The sequence below is a fragment of the Alosa alosa genome, chromosome 4 (assembly GCF_017589495.1).
Source record: "Alosa alosa isolate M-15738 ecotype Scorff River chromosome 4, AALO_Geno_1.1, whole genome shotgun sequence".
Taxonomy (NCBI): Eukaryota; Metazoa; Chordata; class Actinopteri; order Clupeiformes; family Clupeidae; genus Alosa; species Alosa alosa.
Genome location: NC_063192.1, coordinates 11,178,232 through 11,198,582, shown reverse-complemented (window position 1 = coordinate 11,198,582; position 20,351 = coordinate 11,178,232). Strand labels below are relative to the sequence as shown.

General features: G+C 40.6%; 1 protein-coding gene across 1 annotated transcript in view; it reads right to left on the bottom strand.

The window, feature by feature from the left end:
* spen (spen family transcriptional repressor) overlaps positions 1 to 20,351 on the bottom strand; it is a 37,724-nt gene that overhangs the window by 12,990 nt on the left and 4,383 nt on the right. The window contains exons 3-7 of the mRNA XM_048240473.1: positions 15,757 to 16,416; positions 1,370 to 1,527; positions 929 to 1,129; positions 650 to 801; positions 391 to 516 (exon numbers count right to left, since the gene is read on the bottom strand). Of these exons, the coding sequence (XP_048096430.1) occupies positions 391 to 516; positions 650 to 801; positions 929 to 1,129; positions 1,370 to 1,527; positions 15,757 to 16,416 (1,297 nt within the window). The remainder of the gene's footprint in view (positions 1 to 390; positions 517 to 649; positions 802 to 928; positions 1,130 to 1,369; positions 1,528 to 15,756; positions 16,417 to 20,351) is intronic.

Below are 20,351 nucleotides of genomic sequence, written 5' to 3'. Positions count from 1 at the left end.
TGTACTTGAGAGCAAAGAGCAACCAGAGTCAAATACCTTGTTTGTATCATAACCTGGCCAATAAAGCTGATTCTGATTCCGGTCTATTATAGCAGTGGTTCTAAACCCCCAAAAAAAAAAAAAAAAATGGGCCAAGTCTCGCGACCCCCTTCTCTCTAACCAGCGGAATTTGGTTTCGAAATGTTATGAGATGGGCATTAGAAGCAGAGGCAGAAAATGTCTTATCTCATAGGTAGGCTATGTCAACATCAAAGGCATTATGTCAATGGCAGCCTTTAAAATAATGTCTTTAATCCAGATTGCAAATAATTTTGCGACCCCTCCAATATTTTTGCCGACCCCCAGTTTGAGAACAACCACTGTATTATAGCATGTTTACATTTCTCTCACCTTTAATCTGTTATTGCCAAGATATTCACCGTCCATCTTTTTTATGGCTTTACAGACACTGGCAATATCACAATACTGCAGAAAAGCATACTGAGGTGCACCATTGACTTTCTTGATATCAATGTCCTGTTGTGGAGGAAAAAACAGAGTGGCACCAATAAATAAAACATAGATATCATAAATAAACAATCAGATAAGATTTTCGCATTCTTAGCTGAAGGCCACTTCCATTGTCAAATTTACATGAACATCAACATACCACTATCTCTCCAAATCGCTGGAAGATGGTGAGTAGATCGTGGTAACTGGTTGTCTTCTCCAAGTTGCCGATGAACAATGTCCTTGTAGCTTTTGGGTGAAATTCATCTATTCGTTCATCTAGAGGCCTGAACTCATTCTCGCTCTCAGTCTCTGTTGATGGAGAACCCAGAGAGTGGGACAAAGGTGGAGGGTGTCAATCAATCAGATGTTAAGCATTGAGTTTTCAAAAAAAAAAAAAAAAAAAGACAAAAAACAGTAGGTTTACTCAATTACTTACCAGGACCATTCCAGAGGGTGACTTCAATTTGCATGCCAAAAAACAGCTTCCCTTTAGATGCAGTGAGAGCCTTCTCTTGATCTTCCTGCTGGCGAAAGAACACAAGCCCATAGCGCTCCTCTGATGCCCCATGGATTTGCACTGAAGTGACTTTCCCATGCTTTTTGAACTCATGGAATAGACCATCCTTCAAACTTGTATCTACAGAAATTATGAGACACAAATTACTACACATAATTCACCAATTAAAAAATAATGTAATATTGAACATCCCTTGAAACTGGTAGTGGAATTACACAAAAAGTTAACCAAGTACCAGTACAGCAAAATGTCAAGGTACTATATATCCCAGAAGCAGGACAGGGTAAATAAAATAAAAAAACGACTGACTTTATTTGCAAATTTCTTTCAGTAGAGTATAAATGTAAATACTGATCTCACCCGTTGAACGAACAGGAAGATTTTGGACCTTTATGCCAAAGCTTTTCCGAGGCTCATCCTTGTCAAGGCAGGGCAGTGACGGTGCAGAGGGAGCAGGAACTGCAGCTGATTGCACAGACCGTGCTGGGGACTCATCGCTAGAGCTACTGCTGGACTCACTAAAGGAGAAAAAGACAGACAGAAATAACAATATGACAACAGGAAACAGAGGACCTTTCCATGCACTACCTGATGTAACCTTACGGTGGCACTACTGTCTCAGATATAGGAAGGAATGGAGCTTCTAGGCATCTGGTAAATTGTTTCATTTTGAAAACCATACCATTAATCTCTTACATGTGCTTCACAATCTAATTTATGATTTCATAAAGAATAACATCTGTTTGGGAAAAAAAAACCCTGATAATTTAGGAAAACTGAGGAGTTTGATATATGGCCAGAGCAACAAAAACAAACCAAGGGTGTACTGCCTGTATGGAAATCTATCTAAGAGGGAAAGGCAATACATAAGCCTAGACATAAAATGAGTATACAAGTAGCACAAGTATGCTTGTCATTACTGATCAGGAAGCAGAATACAAAAGTTGAACTAGTCTACAGAGACAGAGACACACACAAAGGACACTTGTGTCTCAAAAGTCTGCAATTCCGAAACCAACAACTAATGGACTTCCTGTCTTCGCTTTAATGTCCTCTTTTGAGTGAAGAAGAAACAGTCTTGTTAGCACTTTCAAAAAGTTGTTGAGAACTGATGTTTTTTCATTGAGAAAGAAATCGCAAGCAACATATCCTTGCCCAAAGCAATGGACATGTTTTCTAACCTTGCACAAATACATTACAACATAATAGCAGGCAGGCAGGCACTCCTTAACAATTCAAATGAATTCATAAATACAAACAGCAACTATTACTGCCCACTAGTGCGGTTTCCATAGTCCACAGTAAAACTGTAAAATCAATTAAGAATGCATGTGCACACACCACAGTGAAATGCACCGAATGTTATAACCCTTACACCTGAATTTCCAACCCTATACCCAAGTTTTAATAAAGAAACCCAACCCCCACAACACAGATAAATTCAACCTGGCTGTATTCCTGCTTAAGATCTCTTGCTGACTATCATAGCTATGCTAGCCATAAGAGTTGTAACAGCAGGTATCCTAGAAACTACGACAACATGAGATCTCAGTCTTATTAGATCAAGGAAATTAGCTGCTTTGTAGACAACAGAAAAGGGATAGAAGGGAACGCTGCAGTGGCATAGGTTGCATTTGGCTGAGCCTTACTTGATTACACTGCTAAAAAATAATAATTGATGCATCTATCGCAACAAAGCTTTTGCAGACATGCTCGTCTTCTACTCGTTATCGTTCTGTGACATCAAGCCTGAAATTAATAGACAGCTAAAGGGATTCTCATTCCTCAACCGCTAGAATGCCATTTCACCTCCAGTTAGTCTTAACCTTCACACAGTCACATGTGACAACTTACAGTGGAAGGCTCCTGACAGGCCGTCAAGAATGGGTAGGACATTTTGCCTAATAAGGAAGACTTTGAAAGGGAAAGACCTGATGCTTACATGAAAGCATCCATTTCATTCAAAGCGGCTGGTATAAAGAGAGGTTCAGCAAAAAATGAAAAGTGCACACAGGTCTGCAAAAGATAACAATTTGGCGCATTAATACTAAACCCAGCTAACATGTGTCAATGTGCTATGTGATTGCAATCTCAAATATTACCATTGGAATAGTTAGGTTTAGGCACCAAAGGTTGCTCCCTGAGAGACAAATGTAATGGTCTATTCAAATCAAGGGTGGAAAGGGGGCAGACGCAAAAACAGCCGAAGGTCAGCTTGCTAATTAGCTACAACAAAACACTTGTAACACCGGGCTGCCTAAGACCAAAGTTCATTCATATCCACTTGACATATCCCCACATAAAAGGCTATATTGTCAGAGATATTCTCAACATTGTCTGCTATATTTGCACTGCAACTGAACTGCCAAGATTCAGCACCCCGATCAGGAATTAAAATGGAATTAGGCAAGCATTTAATCGGCCAAAGTAGTCCTGTGTTAAAAGTAAAAAATAAAATAACAGTATTTAGAGCTTATGGTGAACACTAACAAACATAGAGGCAAAAAAACACATGACACGCAGAACCAAGTTATTGACCCTGCCGCTATTAAACCCATCTGACATTTTACGGCGATGCTGAGTAGCTCTGCTATGTTTAGACTGTCCCAGTTTTCCTGGGTCATACACACTGCTCTTTGTCCTTGCATCACAGAAGCAACAATTTTGCCAACCCATACATTCTTGCAGATTTGTGTCAGCAACTTCTGCTAAAAGGATATTTTCAGCGGCCTTTTAAGATGTGGTATGCAGTCCACTGCTGGAAAGATCTGCAAGAACAACGGTTTCCTTGAATACATATACAATAGTTTGCATCCAAACAGCTTCAGAATTGCTGGTGTTGTGAACCAGAATTTGTTTTTTATTTTTCAAAAACAAAAAAATACATAGGCCTTCGGTGACGTTGAAAAGGGAGTGGGTGGTTTTTAATCACTCAATAAAATTGGTCAATAAAATGCAATGTCAATGCTTAACCACAGACTACTGCCTGAAGACAGACAGAACCTACATTAGTCTTTATGCAACCATGCCAGACAGATTTGGCTGATAAGATAGCTGCTTTGATACTGATCACAGTGATTAATTCAATATTTCTGATCTCTCCAGCAATCTCTACAGTAAAGAAAATACATAATTTAGGATCTTCCTGTTCTAATTGTGCTAGTATTATAGTAGAAGTCTTTCTTGGGTTGTGTGTGTGTGTGTATCTCCGTGTGTGTGTGTCTGTGTGTGCACATGTGGAAGAGGAGACGTGGACAAAAGGCTAGAGTGAGAAACGTAAGCTGCTATTTAACACACTGAAATCTCTCCCCTTAACTCCCATGGCACTCATCCATTTAAGACTGTTTACATCGATGCGCTCACCCTTCGGCCTCTCTACGGCTGTCTCCCTCTCCCTCACTCTCTCACACACACACACACACACACACACACGCTGTCTCTCACTCTTGCGCTCTCACAGTCTCTCTCCAGGAAGTGCTATGCACAGAGACTGGTCTGTGGGAGTGGGCAAACAGCCAGCAGTGGCTAGAAATTTCCAGTTCCAACTGGATCTGACGGGGGTGGGGGAACTCACACCCACATTACAGAGGTGGCCAGTGAGGGGGAAAAAATAAGCTAGTCGTCCCTTAAAAATGCTTTGAGCGCCGCCTCCTCCTCAGACCAAGCTCATGATGCTAGATCAGCAAGATGTAAGAGGGCTGCAATATTTCTTGGAGAATATTACATATTGACATCTCAAAAAATGGACATGCACAATTTATACCAATTCCAACTGATGTCATACTCATCTACCTGAGAAAATAATCCCTTTCCATCTCTTCTCTGCTCAATGATTCTACCAGAATCAATTAGTGTTGCATAAACACACAATATTAGGATTGGCAAAACACAAGGTCTGGCAAATTTCCCTGCAGATTTCAGATGACAAACTGTGACACCCGAGTAATGTCAACATGACCAGTACAATCATTTTCTGCAATTTGAGGATATCTACATTTACATGTATTTATTCAGCAGATGCTTTTATCCAAAGTGACTTACAAAAATGAGGAATAACATTCAAGCTTCAAGCTATTTGGCCACTTTCACTAATTAAGTCTACCAGCATGCAGGCCTATCATTCAATACCGACTGTGTGCACTTGTATACACACATCTAAACAACCATTTTAATACAATTTCCTGAGAGCACAAGTACTTGCCATCATCATTTTGTACTGGGGACTGGGGGCATTGTTGTCTACAAAATCATATGTATATATATATAGGCACAGAAGGGAATGGTTTCAATTTGCATAATGTGTTGCAAATGTCACATTTGACTTGGTCACCGTCAGAGGTCAAAGGAGTTTGAATAAAATATGTTGGCCATCTTCTTACATCTTGTACAATACCGAATAATGGTAGTCGTGGACATGTTATGTCCACCAAAGATTAGGCAATGTAAGGTTAGTTCATTTTGGCAACTGAAAAGTGAACTGTAGTGTTTGCTGTATCATATTAGTTCCAGATTTTCACTGAAGGTACAGAGCCTACAAAACCTGACCAACTGCCTCTTGGCTCTGGAAGACAGGGGGGGGCTAAGCACATAAAGAAAGTGTGTATACCACAACAGAGTATTAGACTATGGACACCCAAGGTGTACACCTGAAACAAAACAAAAATTCTTCAAAGTGGTTGGCTTTCTGTATGTTATTTTTTGTCCCCATTTCAAAATATAAGAAGAAATGAAGATGTTGAGGAAAAGAGAGACTTTTGGGGAAATACTTCGGAAGACCGAATTTTGTGAGACCGTTTGCTTTTCAGACAGTTATGGCACTACATACAGTACGTGGAGGGTTTCATTAACAGAAAAAACAGGCTACCTTTGTTCTGAGTAGACAACAACCAGCCACCGTATTAAATACACCAATTCAAACATTTTCAGTTTTTAACTTAAAATTTGCACTACTTAAAAGGGACACCAGGCAACGTTTTCGTGTTAATTACTCATCTTCGTAAGTCGGTATATGGTTAAATGACTCATTACAGGGCGAATGAAGACTCTCTCGCCCGCCCCTACTGCCTGTAAGAAGAATATCCCGCTTGCAAGTTCAGTGTATCGTACCCGCTGACCGAAGCAGGATCAGTTTACATCCTGCATCCACAGCACAGAGGCAGGCTAACGAAATGCTAGCGATTGTTGCAAAGGTGTGTATAATGGCAGAGCCGGCGAAGAAGCAGCGAACACCCTTGACGGAAGATGCAAAGAAAAGGAAAAGAGCTTCAGACCGAGCGAGGGGGAATTTCGTAGAGAAAAAGCATCAGGCTTGCCTGGTGTCCCTTTAAACACAGTACAGGGCTTAAATTTCACTGCGGGATTGCGGGTATTGCGCATAATTTGTTCAAGTCCCGCAACTCTAGACATCATAATGCGAGAAATTCCCGCGATACACTTTTACAGCCTGTCTGATGGCGTTAACATAATCATGAAGTGGCGTGAATCGCGGTGCTATTGACCGGACGGATCAACTACCGAATTGAATTGAACATAGCCTCATGCAGCGACACACACCGCGGAGAGAGAGAAGAACCACTTTGCGCTTTACGCCAAATAGGCTCTCTAAACCATGGCAAACTTTTACATGTGGAAAGAGCTCCTTGGTAACTATCCTGCTAGCTCAGGTCACGTCAACACTTGATCCCAGAAAGATTGTCTTCGACTTGTTAGTTTTTTGAACATTTATTTTATCTAATGACATAGAAAACATAATGAATTGCATTGCATGAATTGAATTGCATGAGTTCATAACACATTCATAGCAGCTGTCATGAACTGCACATAAAGCATTCATGACTGTTTCATGAGACATGACTCAACATTCATACCAAACCTTTCATGAATGTGGAAGACAGAATGACGAGAGCTTGTCAAAATAAAAGTCACAAAGCAGCATTGTCGTTTTTGGTCCAAACCTCTTACCTGATCACAGCACATCTGAGTCAATGGGCTACTCCAGTACCAAAAAGACAGAACATGGTCAAGCAAATAATTTTTGTTTCATAAAAATGTATTTGTTTTATGATGTAACCTTTGCAGATGATTTCTCATCTTTTGCTTCTGGGAATGTTCAACTGTTCCAGGTTACACAAATACGGGTCAGCTGAATGTAGTTAGTTAGCTAGTTTACCTCCCAGTGTTAAACTCAGTGATTACTGAATACTTCACAACTTGTATAGTAAAGTGACATTGATGTAGACTTCATAAGATATTCATGAAATATTTACAAAGGCTGGAGAGATTAAATTAATGGTATCCGGGTTACACAAATACGATGTTGGACTTTTATATTAGTTTTCGTTGTTCTGTCTTCCACATACATGAAAGGTTTGGTATGAATGTTCAGTCATGTCTCATGAAACAGTCATGAATGCTTTATGTGCAGTTTATGACAGCTGCTATGAATGTGTTATGAACTCACCCGTCAAGTAAAGTGTTACCAAGATATGCCTAAGTGTTATAGTTTAAACGTCAATATGAAGCATTCAAATTACTAAATATGTTTAGCTACTAGTAAAATGCTATACATTAAAAAATACATTATTAACTAAATACACTCTATATGAATTTAAAAATATATGAAATAGAAACATATCACGTAAGCCATCATTTTCAGTGTGTGTTTGTGTGTATGGAGAGAGTCAAGCAGAATCTAGGATGTCCACTGTTGTGAATGATCCCACTACAGTATATATTACTGATGACGTCAGGGTGGTGGGGGCCCCAAAATCAAACACATTTTTAAAAAAGTATCGAAGAAGTATCGAAATCGCAATTCTTCACTTGGTATCAGAATCGACCCCCCCTCCTCCCCAAATTGTGTAAATCCCCCTTCTTGAATAATCTAAGGGGGGAATTCCCCCCCATTTTGAAAAATGAATTTTAAGCCCTGCAGTACATAATTATGAGTATATACATCTAGGCCTTATAATGACCTAATGCATTATTGCCTTGCCTGAAGTGATTGCAAGTTGTTGACGAACAAGAGGGGGATAATGGGCGCTAAAAATCAAGTACAACAAAGAAAAATACTGCATGGTAATATGACTTTTAAGAAATGCCTTGGTAAATTTAGACACGCTAGTACAAACGATATTCCCTGATGTTCCATGACTTGGCCAAAAAGTGATCAAATCCCTTAACTTTCCATGTCTGGAATAGACTTTTTACAATTCTATGATATTCCATGAAATTCCTTGACCTATGGAAACCCTGTATAGTATAGTGCCGTACAGGGAAACGGAAAATCCAAGAGGAACGGAATTGGGTGCTTTACTGAAAGGTCATTACTGAATATGTATTTCAACGGCAAAGGAGAGGGGGGGGGCTGTTTTTTAAAATACAATTCTAAGATACCTAAGGATTCTCAGAGAAGACACCTACTGATGTGTGCCAAAGCATGAGCGTATCAAACAAATACACCCACATACATACCTACAATACACGTTTGGCCTCCTACAATTGAGTTGAGTCATAGTGTGGGAATGTTCTCTGTTGGCAACAATCTGTCTTGAACTGGCCATCATGCACCTTTCAGTGCAATTACCAGGTACTCACTTTCCCAAAGTAAGCCCACCTAAAGGAGGCAGCGCCCTTCACATCCTGCACATGTCAATGTGCCCTGAATTAAACCCAAACTACAGTAACTTATGTATCATTAATGGTTTCCCACTGCCCTGTGAAGGAGGATTTACAAAACATTAATCATCTCCCCAACATCATTGTATATTTATAGTGGAAAATAAGATAGGAAATAAGTTCTAGTGGGATGCATCCAAGTTCAAATCTTCCACATATGGTATGGACATTTTTTTAAAAACAGCATTCACATACCATATTTTCCCGACTATAAGTCACACTTTTTCTCATAGTTTGGCTGGTCCTGCGACTTATAGTCAGGTGCAACTTATATTATGAAAATATATATAGTTGAACATGTTTTTAAATGTTAATTCATATGAACTGACAGCCGCGAGAGAGCGATCTAGGCTTGTGGAATGAAATCGTGAGCTTGGCTAGCGACAAGTCAGACATTTTTTCGGTGGGTTTGGGGGTGTCACCCCCGGGAAAATGTATTAAATATTGTTATGTAAATGCAAAAGTTCTGCGCACTTTCAGTCAGAGATTAGTGCTTGCACTATGCCTGAAACATGCGTGCATACCTAAATCCTCAAATTATGGCCGGGATTCTATTTATAGCCGGGCCTCAGATTCAGACAAATAAAGGCCGGTAATAATTGCCTACATTGTTTCAATTTACCTCATAAAAGAGCTCTTCTTAATATTTTATTTGTTGGTTGGTTTAATATGTTGCCAATGAAAAGTTGTTGTCCTACACCATGGGTCTCCAACACGTCGCTCTCAAGCTACCAGTCGCTTGCCGCCGCCTTCTGAGCTTGCCAGAGGCTGAAGCAGTAGCCTACATTTAAACACAATTGTTGCTGCAAGGCATACAAGCCTGCCCCAAATAAAGGTGCTGTGCTTTGCGCAGCCTAAATAAATAAAAAAAGACCCAGCCATAATTTGAGGATTTACTGTATCTGTCTCCTAAACATTCCTCACCCGTTATCCAGACATGCATGGAAACATTTGAAAACAAAACTCACAGGCATAGGTTATTTTGAGAATGATGACTTTCTCTTCTGCATTGTCCTAACCGTTAAAATGAGGCATATATGACGAGGCATTGCAATAATGTTTACAGAGATACACTGTAAGGTTGGCTGCAAAGATTAATATGCAGACTGTTACGATTGACTGACACACTCGCGCACACACATTATCAAAATCATACGCCAGACGCTTTAGGCTAGTCTTTCTACATGGGTTTAGTTAATGATCAGGCTATAATAAGACCACACTTTAATAGTGATTGGTGTAAACCGAGACATTTTAGCGTCCCGACAGGCTTTAGTCAGGACTCGAGACAAGCAACTCAAAATCGGGACTGTCCCGGTTAAACCAGGACGTCTGGTCACATTCTGTGTGAGTTGAATAAACTTGCCTTTTCAGATTAAATGTCCATAGGTTACTGGTCAAGAAAGACTTATGAACAGTCTCTAAAATACAGGGTTCTTGCAGGTTTCAGTAAGCCAAATTTAAGACCTTTTTAAGACATTTTAAGACCATAAAGATTGAAATTTAAGACCTACACAACGCATTACCAAAGAAATATTTCAGAAGAAATTCTGAAAAAATAATTTTATTTCAATGAATTCAGTTACTGAAAAAGCATTAATTTCATTTACTGATAAATCACATTAGTAACCTTCCACACCCAACAACGTCTACAACCCAATTGATTTTGACATTGCTCACTTGTAGTATACTCAAGGAAAAACATCGGTGTCAAGTGCCAAATCAGCAGGAGAGAGAATGCACGTAGTCTACGCAGCGTGTAGCGCAATGTGTAGGCTATTTGGTTACCAACTAACACTGTTAGCCAATTCACTAACTTAAGACTTCAGTGCCATCATGTACAACGTTTTTTTACACAACAAATACAGAAAGGATGGAGGCAGCAAAAGTAGGGAAGTCATTTCAGATGGGGCAAGAACAAGGTGAATTTGTATGCTTGTCAAAACGTAGTCCTACCCTGCATTAGAGGAGCTGATCATCATACCAAGCACACTCGCTGTTTAAAGTCATACACCACGGTAAACTAAAACTAAAATGTTACAAGGTGGCAAAAATAATATAGGGTATTATTAGCCATGACATTACTAGGCTGTGAATCGTTCGTTCGTTTTTTTTTTTTTTTTTTGGGGGGTTACAAACTTATTCAAAATCATCCCCCCCTCTGGTTTTTACACAAATCGCACCCTGCCTACAGGCATGCTCAAACATGTCCTAAAACAACCCTTAACGTTCGTTTTCAAAACTGTGCAACTCACCGAGTGGTTAGTGGTGTTCGTTGATGTTCCAAAACAAGTAGCGTAGTGAAATACAGTTTCTGTCGTGTTTTATTTGTAAGGAGTCCGTAGGAGTCGATTGCCGAGTGTGGAGTAACACGCTCTGGAAATTCACAATTTCTTCTGATTTTTTTTTTAAACATAGTCCAGTATTTCTTTCGAAATTGAAATGAAGTTGTATGCAACAGCAAACCCTAGCTTACTAACAGGTTGGAATTTTGAAATGTCCGTGGCGTGATGTCGTTACACAACGGCGTGATGCAATCGACTCCTACAGACTTTCCCCTAAAGATGCTAGCTGCAGCAGCAACATTTCCGGAAAGGTACTGGCTTGATGAAATTCATTCTGGACTCTCTATCCAACCACATAAAGACCTCGGGATACTCCGGTTTGGCTTTAGGGACCCTCTACTCACTATCACGTAAGTGTAATGTTGTTTGGAACTGTAGAAGAGGTATAAAAATAGCGTTTTGTAGCGGCGAAATGACATGCCCTGGTCACTTCAAGGCTAACGAGTTTTGACTAAAAACTGTAAAAATTGAACTTTCTCAAAACACATCCGAATGACATGATTTTGATGTCAACTCAACGTATGTACTCCCAATCATCCGTAAATTGATCTAAAGTGCATTTTACTCCGGATAATTCCTTTAAATGAGTGGTGTTTAGTCAACGTGTGTAGTAGGTCGTTCAACAGAGGTGCGATGATATTGTGCTAGAGATCGGAGGGACCAGGCATTGAGGAGGACGACAGCAGGGGTGAGGCATTTTGCAGCTAGCTTATGTTTCTCAGCTCTGGTGTGTGACTCCAGCGTCTTCACACCCAGAGTTCCTAATTTAATATTTTTTTTTTTTTTTGCAGCGAGCCTCGTACCTGGAGCTGGCTACCACTTGTAACCAAAAGCGGAAATCGATTTTCAACAAGCCATGTCTCGTTGAAAGTACACTTTCCCATTTTCCACACGTAGCACGTAGTTATCATTTTTTTGCATGGGTATGAGTGTTGTTTGATATACTCCTTTACCATACCTACTTATAAGCAAAGAAGTACAAATCATGTACTACCGTCATATACCGCTCTTTTTCTCTTGAAATAACCTACTTCCATGTCAGTTTTTTGGCCTCCTCCTTCCTGGAGGATGGTTTGTAGTGCTAGGTTTAATCAATGTATCATAGAGATATTGCTTATTACACCATTTTTTTTCTAATTTCCCCTTCCTAGCCAGAACATCTGGGGGGTCGTATGAAACCTGCTGGCGGGCCAGATCTGGCCCCCGGGCCTTATGCTTGACACCCCTGCTCTAGAGCTTTTCCTCTTCATGACGCATTTTTTGACTGATTCGAATTATACTCCGGAGCGACTTATAGTCCGGAAAATATGGTACTTGCAATAAAACTCAAGCAATTTCAAACATCCCATCACTATACTGTACGGATACACTGGGGAAAAAAAACAGTCTGGGGCGCCAGATGATTGGATTAGAGCAGTGTTCCCATTTAAAGAGTAGTGAGCAAAAAATATGAACGCAAAGCAGGACTCTCTCCTCAAGCATCATTTCACTGGACAACACAGCACTACCCCGATCTCCCAAAGCCCTTCATCATTTCCAACAACACACAATCCTATCACATTCTTATGGCTAAACTGGAGATGCATTCAATTTGACACCATGAAGCTTCATTACAGTAAAAGAACAGACGGCACAGAGCAGCACCAAAAGAATGCATAGCACCATTCTTAGCAGAGACTCGTCTCTGAGTGACCTATAGGCTTTTCTGCATACAACCCACAGGAAAGTCTAATGGGATGTTTGTGTTGATTGACTTTTGGTTTGTTGGATTTATTTTCGTAAGGATCTGAAACTCTATTGGTGATTGACATGACATCTGACATGAACTCTCAGTGAACTCTCTCAGGCAGTGGCAAACATTACTTCTATCCTTTTGCTGGGGTTGATAGACATTATAATTTATACCAAAACAGAGGGAAAACCAAAAGCCTAACCAAAGTAATCAGAGCTTAACCAAAATCACATACATCTGATGTGTCGTGCAAATGCTATGGATACTGCAAGAGATGAATTGTCTTTGATGCCTCAGCATGGGTGCAGACAAGTACATTCAGGGTAGGGCTGCACAATATTAGGAAAACATGCGATAACATTATTGAGTACTGTGATATCGATATAACTTGCGATATTTAAATATTTAATGTTTTTCTCCATTCTAGGCTAGGATTGGGAGGGTGGGGGGAGGTAAATGTATAATTACAGAAATAAATGTATAATTTTCTACATAAACAATATAAAATATGATGTAACCTAGGCTACATATGGCCTGATGAAAGTGGACAGCTAAGAGACCTACTGACTAGGCTATTGAAGTTGTGTGGAAGATCTGCTCCAAGAAAATCCTCGTAAAAGATGGATAGACAGCCAATCTGAACACTTGTGCACCAACCAGCGGAATATTCCACATTGCCAGCCTTCGCTGGTCCTAGCAAAAAAGCTACTTAAGCTATATCGTGGCGGTCACTCTATCTAAAATCTTAAGTAGCCCAGTCTGTAACCTCATACGCTGCGCATCCCACGTTATTAGGCTACTGGCCGGCATGCCGACTACGAGTGCAGCAGAAAGTGAAAGTAAGGGGCTGCGATCACACAGTCCAACAAAATAGGCTAAACAACTTTTACAAATAACGAATCCTGATTACCTCTCTGTTGCTGTCTGGGGCTTTTGCTAAATGCAAATCATGAAATACCTACAAGCCTTACAGTGAAAGACAGATATCTTCTGATCCTATAGCGATAACAAAATAAATTGTTTATTTTAACACGGTGGAGAAGGTGTTTGTAACACGTCATCCTTCATAAAACCAAAATATTTCCATATAACAGACGTGCTTTTCCTTTTAGTCACCAATTCCTCTTCACCCAAGTGTAGCCTACCTCGCTCGACTCACTATCTTCAGCCATCACGACATTAGCTCCCTCCTCAACACCTGAAACATCACACACCTAAACTGGTAGGGGACGGGCTTCTAGGGCAGCATGACAGCATCGGTTTGGTAAAATATGTTGACATTCAGAATGTGAATGTATCATAGACTGTATGGAATGTGCACGGCACAGAAAATGTATCGACATTTATCGAAAATTAAGTCATCTTTGCGGTATGTCCATCGCAAGCGTTGATATCGCGATAACGATAGATTTTAGATATATCGTGCAGCCCTAATTCAGGGTACCCACTCTAAGTAAATGTAAAACTTTTCCCTGACTTTCCCTGACAAAAAGAACTGAATTTCCATGACTTACTATGTAATATACCGACCAGCCGTGTAGCCAGAGAGGGTTAAAGCCGAGCGAGAGGCGCAAACGTTCGACAATTTCCGCGTTCGATTATTGCAAGGGGGAGGGGGGAAAATCCCCCTTTATGCAGACCAGAGTAAACCCTCGCTGCACTAATGTCAATGGAGACTTGTGGAATTTTACCAATAAATTGGTCATTATGTCTTTCTGGATTTGTTGAGGGTTTTTTGGAAATTTTTGTCATAATCTGTAAGTGTTTGGGATCATTTCAAGCCTAAAAGTGTAATTTTTAGCGTTGGTTTGTGATAAAATAACTTAATATCAGACCATGCTGCTGCCAGTTAGTGTCGGTTGTTAGCATGCTAGCTATCCTCTTAGCTAAGGTAAAATTTTAAGCGGAGAAGTGTAATTTCTTTGAAATGACAACTAGCTGAATAACATTACTTACATTAGTTAAAGTGGATAGTTTATACTCAAAATGAATTTGCAACAGTATATTAAGTTTAAGCGAAGTCCTTCAACTACTAGTCACTTGTTAGCGCGACGCTGTATTGCCATAGCTACTCCCATCCACTTGTATAGCATTTTAAGCTAGCGTTAGCTAGCTAGCTAGCTCGGTTCACATGACTAATTGAATTATTTATATCATGTCCTACAGAATGATTCATTGGTATCATACATGATTATAGACAATAATACTGTGAACACAATTAGGTTTATCTGTTCTTATTGCTTATTAAGAGAGAAAGTTTATTTAGTGACGTAAGGTGACACTCCCACTTATGCAGACCGGAACTGTCCCGTTTTGCTCCCATAGTAACGAATTACGTTGCTCTATCTTGCTAGTAATCAAGGATCTTTGGTGTAGCGTTCAAGAATCTTTTACTTTTTTAGAGCGGGCGATGAATAAATGGGCTACTGAATAAACAAAGTTAGGCTACTCAAGCAAGCAGTAAAGCTAATAATCAGCTACACACCAGTTCTGCGTGGAAATATTTATATTAATGGCAAGTAAATTTTAAACTGCTACAACAAAATTCCCTGATATTCCTTGACTTTGCCGCAAATAATATACAATTCCCTGACTTTCCATATCTGGAATAGGCCCTGGAATAGACCCATGGGAACCCTGTACATTAGACACTGCAATGTGGCAAACTAGCTGAGAGCAGGGTGCAAAAGTCTTTCATATATTACATCATCCAGAAACCCAAACTCCCACTGCTGTGATTAGCAGCAGCATGTTAATCAACTCCTGAAGTTTTGAAATCTCTCCACTTTTCCTCTGAAAATACTTCACTGCTTCTCCATATTAGCCCAATAACAACTGCCTAATGTGGAATGCATTAGCCTACCAAATTGCTGAGTACCCAAGTAATAAGATCACAGCTTTGACTTATTTTAACCATGGTTCCTCAAAACTACTGGCCACATGCCAACAAGGAGGATGTGAGTGATGTAGAGAATTGTGGTGAGGCCACCCACCTGCCGCTGCTGCTGCTGCTGGTACTGCTGACAGAGTCGGAGCTGGAAGAGCGGCTGTGGGATCCCGACCCGCTGGGGGAGCGCGGGGCTCGTGACGCCTGACTGGAGAGCCTCTGTGGCGAGGGGTTGTGTGACTGTGAAGAAGAGTGCGGTGAGCGGCTGCGGCTGTGGTGGTACGACCGCTCTGTCCGCCTGCCCCGCTCCTCACGGTAAAGGTCCCGGTGTACCACGCTGGCCAAGGTGAAGGGCTCGCGGGCGCCCCGCGCCTCATAGCGAGTCTCTGCCGCGTCAAAGCGACTGGGGCTGCGGCTGCGAGAGCCGTAGTAGCCTGCCGTGACCGCCGACGCCGACGCCCCGCCAACCACAACCACTCCAGCTCCGGCAGCGCTACTGCTGCCACTACTGCTGCTACCTCCAGCCACGCCGACCACCCCCACATTACCTGCCCCCGCACTACCTCCACTGCTGCCACTGGTTGAGGCAGAGCCACCCCCACCGGTGCTGAGGGCGCGGTCCCGTGGGTCCCGATAATAGTCTGTATCGTAGTGCCGCTGACGCTCAAAACTGCTGCTGCTGCTGCTGCTACTCCCGCTGCCTCCTCCGCGCTCATGGTGTCCGTAGGCACTGTGATCGTACGCGCGCTCTCGAACCTCGGCAGCCCTAGTGAGGGAGGACGACAGGAGGAAGAGAGGATGGCAGGGGGAAAGATGAAAGAGACAGGGGGGTTACTTCATTCTGTTGCTGCACCTGTGCACTGAGTTGAAAGGAATTTCATGCATTTCATCAACATTCTGACATTCATATTGTAAGATCATGTGTTGCTTTCTTTCATACTTATTAGCCCTCAAGCAACAATGCAGTTTCTGAAAATACAAAGACACCACGGAAGTGATGCATCAATACATTTTTTTTTATCTTAAATAAATAAAGCTAAACATGACTTTTTAGGTTCTTAAAGAAATCCTTGTTTGTCAAAACATCTAACATCTAATGGAAGAAAGCAGCTGTTTTGCATGACTGAGGTCATACATGTAATGGCATTTCGCACTCCAAGTTACACAGGGTGAAATCAAACTAAAAGGCATGAGTCAGTGTCTTAATTTTGCAAATATTAACCAAATATTTATATGCTTTAATTTCACAAGACTTCAGGATAAGCCATGTGTTCATTTTCACTCCTATTCAAATTTAAGCCTTCCTAGCACTGTCAGATGTAGAATGAAATCAAATAGCCACGTATGCATCTCAGACACTAGGTCTGCTTGTCAGTTCATATAACATGTAGTCTTAATGTTACTGGGCTTTTCAGCATCTATTGAAGTGTTTCCGCATTACTTGGTGAACTTTTCTTATGGAGCCAGATGTAGCCTAAATCCCTAGATCACGCAATATCTCTGGGGACAACAATTTGTCTGTGGAATTTTATCTATGTGTACAGAAAAAGAATTATGGTTCTTAGAGCCTTAGAAATATCCTAAACTAATCCAATAGCTCATGAAGGCAATCCATGAAGTAGTGGGACAGCAAAGGTCAGAAGGTGTTGTCAAATTGCAGAAATTACTCCACTCTCAATGTGAAACAGTTGTCCCTAGACATAATGTTACATTACTTAAGTGGTAAAGCTACATCTGACCCCAAAAGTCAGTCATTGAAGCACTAGTAGTGAAGAGTATATGGCTAATCTAAAAGTGTGTAATTAGTGAGTTAAAAATTAAAATAATGCCTATAAAAATAATGTTGCAGTTTAATATGCTTTTTTTCCTGAAAGACAAACAATCTGAAGAAAATCTGAAATCTGAAATTGCAAATTAGCAAACATTCATGCCATGCAAAGAGCAAAGTTTGGTGGGGTTTAAAAGGCATCAGTTCTGGCCTTGTGAAAAAAAAATCTGGAAAGAATGGGTCCAATCTTGTGTTTTTGCTAAACTGTGTTTGTGTACAAACAATTTGCATGTTACAGGATTATACCTGAAAATGCTTTGAAGACTAGTGCTGAAGTGCAAAGCCACAAGCAGTATGTGAAAAGTGACTTCACTATGGCTCTCTACTGTGGGAAATTGCTGCTTTAGGAAAGTTATTCAGGCAATGGACATTACAGCGTGGGAACTCCACCCACATACTGGTTGCCTAACATGACCCTACACTAAAAACATTCTTGAGGAAATGGACTGCGGGCGGCACAGGAAAAGCACACCTCTTAGCTCTGTACATGATATACTAAAGCAGACTGAAGAATTTCTTTTTTTGCCCCCCTCCTCAACTATGTTAATGCTTATTTAGCCAATGTTATCTGCCCCCAGCAATAGGTTTGCCCATTTCATAGGCTTGCTATGTTTACTCAGGATACTTTTTGTACCAATTCCCTCAGAAACAGCCTAATGAATATAAAGGCCTAAATAATTATTGTAATTTTTTTTTTTTTTTGATACTGCATATCCAGGTGTAAAGATGAATTATGTGAGTCTTGAATCTCTGATACTGTAACTTACTAAGCACTGACTTTGATTTCACCTTTGATTCCCTGCTGGTTTGCAGTGCTGTGTAACTTGAGTGTGATTAACCAATGGAACGCATTACAGATTCCACTCTTGTAGCTGCTACAGGGTCTGACAAACACACAGAGATGACGCATTGCATCAGTACATTCACTCCTTAGCTCGGTTGCCTTCTCCTCCATTTCTACAGAGCTATAATGCAATGCTTTGCACGTTGAGGTTTCCAATAAACTGCTGCTGCTATTTTCCTTTTCAGAGTGAGAGAACAAAATAATACCACTGTCCCCCCTCAGAAACATCATATTACAGACCGAGGAGAACAGAAAGGCAAGGAGCCAGGGAGTGTGAGAACGAAGGTTTGGGGGGCAGCAGAGTGGGTTAAAAAAAGGCACATAACTGCAAATGCCAACAAGCTATCAATACAGCCTGTTTTTACCAGCTACTACTGTTAGTGGGAGATATAGGGAAGAAGAGATAGAAAGGGACAGATGCAGAAAGAGAGATGGGGTGGGTAGGGGTAGGGTTAAAACTAGGGGTTAGAAAGGACAGCTAAAATACACAGGGCAGACATACCAACCTTTTTGGACAGCAGTAACTTGACCGACCTACAATTCCAAATACAATCTAGGGAGACAGAATTTTGTGAGCAAAAAAAAAAAAGGATTTAAAAAATGTAGAATGTTACTGAAAAAGGTGGGAAAAAATGGCGAATGCTGCAAGTAGTAATCCTTTGCTTGGAGGGGCTGGTAGGCTGTAGCAAAAAAGTTATCCCCAAAAGTTAGTCTTCAAACAAAAATAAATAAAAGTCTGTTAATTACATAAAGTATCCATAGTGGAGAGCTTGATTTGTCTTTCTATACGACACCATTGGAGATTCTTAAGAATAAATAAAAAAATCGCCTAAATTAGCAGATGAAACGCATTAAGTCCTCAAATAATAAATCCATATGGCATTCTTCATCACATATAGGCTAGTTCCACTTCCTTTTAAGTCCATGGGTAAACGACTCTGTGTGCATTCCAGTAACTCAAATATTAATACTAACTTGATGTCTGCGCCATTGCATTTTTATCTAAATATAAATAAATAAATAGGCCTATATAAAATTATGTTTCGCAAAAAACATCCACAACAGTGGTTCAGTCTTGTAGAAATCCACATGGAATGAAAGCTGGTGTTGTACACACCACTCAGTCCTACGGTCGCCATAATCCACAATGGCCCTTCTTCAGAGCAAATCCAACGGTCAATATAGGCACCTTCAGCACATCATCAAAAGTTATTGTTCCACCAAAGCTCCCATTCTCCAGACGATGGTTCATTAGATAAGTCCACTCATATTAGGTTGGTCAGTGGCAAGACATGTATTGTTCATCAAAAAAAAAAAATCCATGGGTCGTCGAGTTTCTACATCCAGTGATGGGAGCTGGGTAATCCTTTCAGAGTGAGACGAGTCAATACTGTATCCAAACTTTGGAAAGTCCTCTTCAGCCCCAGCACAAAATAAACCCTCCATGGGCATGCTCTATGCAGCTGGTCGAAAAATAGTCCTCCGTCGATACCCAAATATCTCCTCCTACGTCCACCATTAAGATTTTGTAGTTATTTCCAGGAGTGAGAACGAAAGCAAGAAAGAGCCTCAAACCAGAAATAAAACCAAATGAAAATGATTTAAAGGAGAAAAAAAAGGAAACCAAAAGTTTTGCTCACTGTTTCTGTCAATTGTCGGCAGATGTCTCCCAAAGTATTTACCAGCAGAGCCCTGATACCACATATAATCCCAAAGAAAGAAAAAAGAAAACCAAAGAAAATCAACACCTCGAGTAACACAATATCCATGTGTTTGATGAGTATTAATCCAATGGGGGGGGGATTCATATCCTGAGTATTTTATCCATAGGATCCCGACTGTGGAGGAAAATCACTGCATATGCAACACTCTTTTTTTTTTTTTTTTTTTTTTAAAGAAATCCAATTACTATTTAATGTGTCATAAATAAATAGATGTAAAATAACTCAAAGTAAAGAAGGGTAAGATATTAATCCACCACGGGCGGTACTGTACTCCAGATCAGGATGATCCCAGGTATTGCCGCCGG